At 45.9% G+C, this 8,451-nt stretch overlaps 1 protein-coding gene across 1 annotated transcript; it reads right to left on the reverse strand.

Annotated features, from left to right (window-relative positions):
• Positions 1 to 2,670: 2,670 nt before the first annotated feature.
• Positions 2,671 to 7,197, reverse strand: LOC128418465 (chemerin-like receptor 1). Its single transcript, XM_053398167.1, has 2 exons — positions 7,124 to 7,197; positions 2,671 to 3,784 (listed from the first exon to the last, which is right to left on the reverse strand). Exon 2 carries the CDS (start codon positions 3,736 to 3,738, stop codon positions 2,671 to 2,673), a length of 1,068 nt encoding a protein of 355 aa, XP_053254142.1. The 5' UTR covers positions 3,739 to 3,784; positions 7,124 to 7,197.
• Between the last annotated feature and the right edge of the window lie 1,254 nt (positions 7,198 to 8,451).

Consider the following 8,451-nt stretch of genomic DNA (forward strand, 5'->3'; position numbering starts at 1 on the left):
AAAGGAACCCCCGACTGTTAAGTCCAGTCCCTATTTTCATCAGTTGGTATGGAATTATACAACCACCCAAACCAAGGAAATAAGTAATTATACATTCCCTGTATAGGGAAGGTTTTTAATGTTTGATGTTTTATTATGATTTTATATACATTGGAAGCAGACTTCCAATGTGAGCCAGTGTGGTGTAGTGGTTAAGAACGGTGGACTCATAATCTGGGGAACCGGGTTCGTGTCTCCGCTCCTCCACATGCAGCTGCTGGGTGACCTTGGGCCAGTCACACTTCTTTGAAGTCTCTCAGTCCCACTCACCTCACAGAGTGTTTGTGGTGGGGGAGGAAGGGAAAGGAGAATGTTAGCCGCTTTGAGACTCCTTTGGGTAGTGATAAAGCGGGATATCAAATCCAAACTCTTCTTCTTCTACTTGAGTGCCTGCGGCAACCCAGTCAAATGGGTGTGGTATAAATATTATTTTTATTATTGCTGCTGCTGCTGTTAAATAGCAATTCCTATTTTCATTGGAGAAATGTTAGAGAGTATGCATCTGTGGCCAGCATGCTGAAACTTCACCACCCTGGGGGGAAACGCTGGCAACCCTGGTTCACAATGGCTCATGTAGAAATGCCTCTTCCAGTATTGCTAGCCCATATCTCAAAATTTTCTTGGGAGGATAGCTCGATAGCTAGATGATATATACATATATATATAGATGATAGATGATAGATAGATAGATAGATGATAGATAGATGATAGATAGATAGATAGATGATAGATGATAGATAGATGATAGAGCCCCGTAACAGCTGTAGCAGGGTCTTCTTGGTCATTCCCCACCCCCAATTGTGGAATTCCCTCTTGTTGTAGATGCACTCATCTCCCTTGCTTTCCACTTTCTATCACCAGGCGATAATCAGGGGCACAGAATGGGACTACCCACCTGCAATGCAGATGCTTTCTTCTGCCTATCCAGCATTCTATCAAGTAGTCCTGCTAGATCAGAGGTGGAGCGCCTGCAGCTGTGCCTTTCAGATTATATAAAAATAAAAATAATTTATTTTTTATACCCTGCCCATCTGCCTGGGTTTCCCCAGCCACTCTGGGCTGCTCACAACACAATATTAAAAACATGATAAAACATTAAAAACTTCCCTAAATAGGGTTGCCTTCAGATGTCTTCTAAAAGTCAGATAGTTGTTCATTTCCTTGACATCTGATGGGAGGGTGGACGCGGGTGGCACTGTGGGTAAAACCACAGTGCCTAGGACTTGCCGATCGCATGGTTGGCGTTTCAAATCCCCGCGGCGGGGTGAGCTCCCGTCTTTCGGTCCCAGCTCCTGCCCACCTAGCAGTTCGAAAGCACCCCTAAGTGCAAGTAGATAAATAGGTACCGCTTTATAGCGGGAAGGTAAATGGCATTTCCGTGTGCTGCGCTGGTGCTGGCTCGCCAGAGCAGCTTCGTCACGCTGGCCATGTGACCTGGAAGTGACTCCGGACAGCGCTGGCCCCCGGCCTCTTAAGTGAGATGGGCGCACAACCCTAGAGTCGGACACGACTGGCCCGTATGGGCAGGGGTACATTTACCTTTACTAAATAGGGTTGCCTTCAAATGTCTTCTAAAAGTCAGATAGTTGTTCATTTCCTTGACATCTGATGGGAGGGCGTTCCACAGGGTGGGTGCCACTACCTGAGAAGGGCCTCTGCCTGATTCCCTGTAACCTCACTTCTTGCAGTGAGAGAACACCAGAAGGCCCTCAGAGCTGGACCTCAGTGTCTGGCCTGAATGATGGGGGTGGAGACATTCCTTCAGGTATACTGGGCTGAGACCATTTAGGGCTTTAAAGATCAGCACCAACACTGTGAATTGTGCTCAGAAACGTACTGGGAGCCAATGTAGGTCCCAGTGTTATATGGTTTCGGTGGCCACTCCCAGTCACCAGTCTAGCTGCCACATTCTGGATTAGTTGCAGTTTCCGGGTCACCTTCAAAGGTAGCCCTACGTAGAGTGCATTGCAGTAGTCCAAGTGGGAGATAACCGGAGCATGCACCACTCTGGCGAGACATATATTCTAGCAAAATCCTGCAAGATGCCACCCTACAGGAGGGAAACAGAGGCAGAAGGATTCCTTATTTTGGTTATAAGGTAAGCACACCTAGCTTGGAAGGGGAGGCTACATTGACACCTAACATTTCTTTAACAGAAGAATGACAGAGAGATACGCAGCAGGTATATCTTTTACACAAATCCTGGGGGTGGTAGTTTCTTAAGGGTGCTAAGAGATTATAGGAGACACCTCTTCCCTTCACAAATCTACAGTTGCCAGATTGATTTAACAATCAATTCCTCTTCACAGGGAGCTCTGGGAATTGTTGCTCTGGCAGGAAGATAGGGGTCACCTTACACATCTCAGCACCTTTAGCACAGCACAGTTACCAATGGCTTCAAGTAACTAGAAAGGAGAGTCTGACTAAACATCAGAACTTTCTGACAGTAAGAGCTGCTCAACAGTGGAAGGGTCTCTCTTGAAAGGTTGTGGACTCTCCTCCACTGGAGGTTTTTAAGCAGTGGTTGGGTAGCCATCTGTCATGGATGCTTTAGTTGGAAAAACAGAGACACTGTATGTATTTTTTTATTTCAAGAAAATCTTTAATAAAAACAATTGAAAAAAACAGTATTCATGGCTGGGCATCGAACTCAATCGAGGACTTGTCCTTGGTTCTGGAAGTGCTCTGGCTGCTGTCCTCAGAAAAGGCATTCTCAAAGGCAGAGAAGAGGGAGTGTTTCAGCTTCTCCTTGAAATCGTGTCCCATGAAGACATACAGGATTGGGTTGAGGCAGCTGTTGATGAACGTCAAGCTGGAGGCAAAGGGGTAGCCAATACGCAAAACCCCCAACAGCTCAGGCTGCATGAGAAGTTTTGTCTCGAGGAAAGAGAAGACGTGATAAGGGAACCAACAGATGAAAAAGGCCACAATCACAGCTGTGATGACTTTGAAGGGCTTGCTCGATTGAGCCAAACTGTCCCTCCTCAGCTTCAGGACAATGGCCCCGTAGCAAACGAGGATGGCGCTGAAGGGAATGGCGAAGGCAAAGATGAACCGGCTGATGATGAGAGCTTGTCGGTTGAGATTCACTTCCTCCCTGGTCTTGCCATAGTTGTTAAAGCAGTTGATCACATTCTGATCGTTGGGGGATGGGGCGGTGTCCCTGAAATGTAAGTAGGGTGAACACAGCACCAGAGCCAGGATCCAAACACCCAGTGACACAAAGGAAGCCACCCGGGGGGTCCGGTGGTTCCGAGACCATACAGGGCACCACACAGAAATGCATCGGTCGATACTGATGACCATGAGGAGGTAAACACTGGCAAAGAGGTTGAAGAAAGCAAGCGTGCTGATCAGCTTGCACATCACCAGGCCAAATGGCCAATGAGCATCCAGGGCAATATAGACAACAGTCAAGGGCTGAGGGAAGGTGAAGGTGAAGTCAGTAATGGCCAAGTTGAGGAACCAAATTGTGTTGACCGTCTTCTTCATACGGAAGCCGGTGATGAAAATGACCAGCCCATTACCGATGACTCCCAGCAGGAAGGCAAGGCTGTAGATGATCATAGTGATAATATTGATCCACTTGTACAAGTCATAGGTCCCTCCATTGGCCTTCTTCCCCAGAGAGGGGACAATCGAGGCATTAGAAGCATTGTCGGGAACAGTGAAAACTGGTGGTAGAGTTGTGTACTCCATTCCCTCCAACGGAGACTCGGCAGTCGTGTTTTCTTTCTTTTCCTACCTGGAAAGAGAGAGAGAGAGAGAGAGAGACTAAGAAGAACATAAGGAGCTGAGCAAGGGGTTGGACCAGAGGAGCTCCAAGGTCCCTTTTCCTTGGCTGGATCAGATTAATATCCATCCATTTCCCACAGAAGACAATCAAATGTCTCTAGAGAAGGGGTGGGCAGCCTCCAGTCCCTAGCACTAATTAGACTCACCACGCCTCCCAATTTCACCTGTCAGGCCATTTTATCCAAGATACATCCACTTGACCTATAAGACACCAACTATGTGGTTGGTGGAAACCTGGCTCAGTCAAAAGGGTGTTTACACAGGAGTGTAGTGCTAAGTTAATAAAGTATAGGGTCCCTTCATGATACCTGCAGCCATGTCACCTCACAGCCATACCCCCTCATAGTCCCTTATAGTCACAGCCCATCTAGGAAGGTTTTTATTTTTATGTTTATTTATTGAATTTATAAATTTATCAAGATATAAAACCACAAAATACATAACAGAAACAACAACCCAATAGCCCCAGCCCCCCCAAACCACACATTTTAGAAGGGCATAGGATTATACAGCCATCTGGGTTGGTAGCGAATGCTACACAAAACCCTAGAGCGCCATTGCCAATACTGAGCTAGATATGGTCTGACTCTGTACAAGACCACTTCCTGTGTGCCTATGATCCATTCTCCAGAATTCGTTTTTAAAAAGGTTCGTTCTACACTTTGCTTCAAGAGATGCTGCCTTCTTCAAGTTGATGATCTAGGGCAGGGACGTCCAACTCCCAAGAGACTGCAATCTACTCCTGGGGGGGGGGGAATAGCAGTGATCTACCCATTGGGGGGCCCAAAGTTGTTGAGCTATTTTTAGGGGGGCAAGGCAAAGTTGTTGGGCTTTTTTGGGGGGTGCACCATAAACGCTGCCCAGGTACTAAATCCGGCAGTGATGTCTCTATCTTCCGTTTTTGCAATCATGCGCGATTGAAGGACAGAGTGTGGGGGCAGGACCGGATGCTCTTTTTACCCCACTATCACCCGGGAATTGGCCTGTCGATCGTAGTTGACTGGTTGGACATCCCTGATCTAGGGCAACGGTCACTAATGTGACACCCATGGGCACGACGGCATGTCAGAAGACTTGCTGCCATGCCCATGAGGCTCTCTGCCTGCTTTTGAACTGTTTCTTAACTTTCTTTTCCAGCAGAGCCACTGGGGGTGTTGCAAAACATAATGCCAATTGAGATTCCAGCCACCCAAACAATGTCACACTTAACTTGACACCATGCCTAGGTCCCCTGTAAAAATGGCAACGAAAAGAAAAAGGGGGAAAAACAATTCTTAACATCTGATAAAAGAATGTATATATTTTTTATTGGGAGGAGAGCGGAAGGGGAGGGGGAGAATGTGGCTCTGCATTAGAGACAAGTGAATCGGTCGATTTCAGGTTTTTTTTCCATTTTTCCTTCTTCCAAGTGAATTGCTCCACATTTCCACATCTTCCTGTGGTTTGGTTTTCTTTCTTTTTACCCATCAAATTAGCCCCCCAGCTAAGCTGTTTTGGTAAAGGCAGGTCCTTTTTCTGCCTTGTGAAAGCCGAAGATGTCCACAAACCTCAAGGGGGTTAGCTTAAGCTTTTTCTTGGTGTGAGGTGGAAACATAACCAAGGATGATGAAATGCTGTTTCACAAACTGAGTTTAGATTACACAGTGGAAGAACGTGAAGCTGGGAGGGTGAGGTAGATCCTTCCGGGGGGGGGAGTAGAGTTTCCTTCAAAGTACATAGCGCAGGGCGGGCTTCTCCTCTAGCTTAACAGTGGTATAAAGGGGGCCATTTTATAAAACGCAGCTTCTTTCTCCCTGGTGAAAATCTCTCCCAGCCTGAAGATGTCACAAATTCTAGCTCTAAGCTATTTTGTAGAGATATTAAGGATCCAAAAGATCATTCGTTTATCATTCATTCATATGGGTTTGGAATCTATGGTCCTCTCAGTACTTTCACAGGAGGAATTCTAGCACATGAAACTTAGGTTTGCACAGTTAAAGTGAATTAAAGCATTAAGTGCAATGAATCTATTTTTTGAATTAAAAACAACAGACTCTTCATGGTTAGGAAAATACACAGAAAAATATGGGATGAACAAATGATTTTTTTCAGGAAGGTATATAACTACTGCACAAGTTACCCAGGGTGAATGTTCATTGACATATAACAGTTCCATGAACATTCAGAACGAATGTGTAATAAAGACCAGACAACTCTCGGGCCCCATATTCTCGGCCTGGTGCCCCTGAGAGCCTGGCGCCCGGGTGCCCTGCATCCCTAGGGCCTATGGGTAAGACGGCCCTGCTCAGTGTCCGGGCTGAACGATGGGCATGGAGATGCTCCTTCAGGTATACTGGGCTGAGGCCATTTAGGGCTTTAAAGGTCAGCACCAACACGTCGAATTGTGGGAGCCAATGTAGGTCTTGGCAGCCACTCCCAGTCACCAGTCTAGCGGCCAAATTCTGGATTAATTGTAGTTTCCGGGTCACCTTCAAAGGTAGCTCCACATAGAGTGCATTGCAGTAGTCCAAGCGGGAGATAACCAGAGTAGGACCTGATCACAACAGTACTGTTATGATTCTCAGCAACTGGTATTCAGAGTCCTATTCCCTCACACATTAGGATAGCCTTGGTGCTAAGGGTCTAACTGAAGAGAGACTAGAAGCAGAAATGGGTGTGACTTAGGGCGCAGACGCTAGAATCGTTTGCTATTTGTCAGTTCCAATGGCAACTGGCCAGCTCTGCACCTCCTGAATTGATGCCTTGGAAAGGTGTGTCATTGCTTCTGATTACTTCCGGCTGCCACCTCAAGAAAATATCAAATCCCACCAAAATGCATTAAAAAAATAAAAGTAATTATTTTAAGAGAAAATAATTCTGCCCATGCCTTATTCTGTGAGGAAATGCTTTCAAAAATATGTACGTAAATGTGTTTTCTCTGAGCACCTTTAGAAAATTGCAGATCAATATGGAAAGAGAAGGGAATGGGTTTAACTAGTGGAATCTACCGGGGCCAGGAAGAGACAGAGCTGTTCTTCTCCAAAGTTGAACTACCTGCCTCGGGTCCTCCAGCCTTTACTCTCCTCTCTGTGTAGAACTGTTACTGCTCCCTTTCTCTCTCTCTTTCCCCAACCTGTGCTTTTTTTAACAGCTGCATTTGGGACAAGGGCAGTTTCCCCCCCGAAGGGAATACAGTGATGAGTGAAGTTGCACTTACTAAATTTCTCCTGTTGTGCATCTATTCAAAGACCATTTCCCCATCAGGAAAACGGGAGATGGCAACCCTCCTGCCCCACCTTGATGTACTTACGTTACATGCGAGGATGATGAGTTCTGCCGTTTCTCTGACTTCTATCTGTACTCTGGAAATGTGGCCGGATTCTGCTACAACAGCACGCTTTAATATTGCGGGCAACAGGAGGAAGAAGCAGAAAGAGGAAATAGGAAGATGATTTACATTGTTGTGCAATTCAGTAAAAATCGAGTGCTGAAACTAAGTACAGGACACACCGTTCAGTTTTTGTCCCGGAAAGCCGCAGTGGGAAGCGGAGAAAAGGGGTCAATTAGGTAATTTTTGGGTTTTCTACAGGTTGCTTAGCCACCAGTGCTCTGATTCATGTGCAATTTCATACATAAGCTAGTTGTTAGATCTCCAAATACTGCAGTCAACTGCACTGTAAGCATCTTGTTGGAACTCTTAATATTGCATAATGAAGGGAATCATATTATGTCACATAGGACTGCTGTGTTTGCAAAATATATACATAAATGTTTCTCTATAAGGAAGTCAAGTGAGGTTATTCCATATTTTTAAATACATTTATAACAGAACTACGGAATGATAGGCCACACAAAGCTATAAAAAGATAAAATGTACAAGCTGTTTTGCTATGAGCAAACCTTTTCAGCAAAAGTCTGAATATAAAATATATAGAAATGCTGTAATATAGAACAATACCTTTTTTCAAGACGGAGGGAAGGACAGGAAAAGCAATTATCATATTATCCAAGGAAATCTTGGCATTAGTTCATTAATAATTAGGACGATAGGGACGCGGGTGGCGCTGTGGTCTAAAAACCACTGAGCCTCTTGGGCTTGCCAATCAGAAGGTTGACGCTTTGAATCCCCACGATGGGGTGAGCTCGTGTTGCTAGGTCCCAGCTCCTGCCAGCCTAGCAGTTCAAAAGCACATCAGTGCAAGAAGATAAATAGGTACCACTAAGGTGGGAAGATAAACGGCATTTCCGTGTGCTCTGGCTTCCGTCACAGTGTTCGTTGTGGCAGAAGTGGCTTAGTCATGCTGGACACATGACCCGGAAAAACTGTCTGGGGACAAACACCGGCTCCCTCAGCCTGTAAAGCGAGATGAGTGCCACAACCCCAGAGTTGTCTGTGACTGGACTTAACTGTCAGGGGTCTTTACCTTTTTTAATTAGGATGATACACTGGATCTGGAGAAAGCTTAGCCCCAGATCACCACAAGCTGTCCCACCTAGAGTGATCCAGCGCTGTCAAAAGGCAGGGCAAATGAGCCATGGTGGAGGAAGGAGGAGAAGGTGGCCACTTCTAAAGGGTCTACTTTGCCAGTGCGTTACCTGTAGGACTGAGCTCTCCTCTCGCCAAGGTTCAGTCCTGCT

The sequence above is a fragment of the Podarcis raffonei genome, chromosome 8 (genome assembly GCF_027172205.1).
Source record: "Podarcis raffonei isolate rPodRaf1 chromosome 8, rPodRaf1.pri, whole genome shotgun sequence".
NCBI lineage: Eukaryota > Metazoa > Chordata > Lepidosauria > Squamata > Lacertidae > Podarcis > Podarcis raffonei.

Excerpts from the sequence above, each read along its gene's own strand:
- LOC128418465 (XM_053398167.1), bottom strand. The coding sequence starts at position 3,738 with ATGGAGTACACAACTCTACCACCAGTTTTCACTGTTCCCGACAATGCT.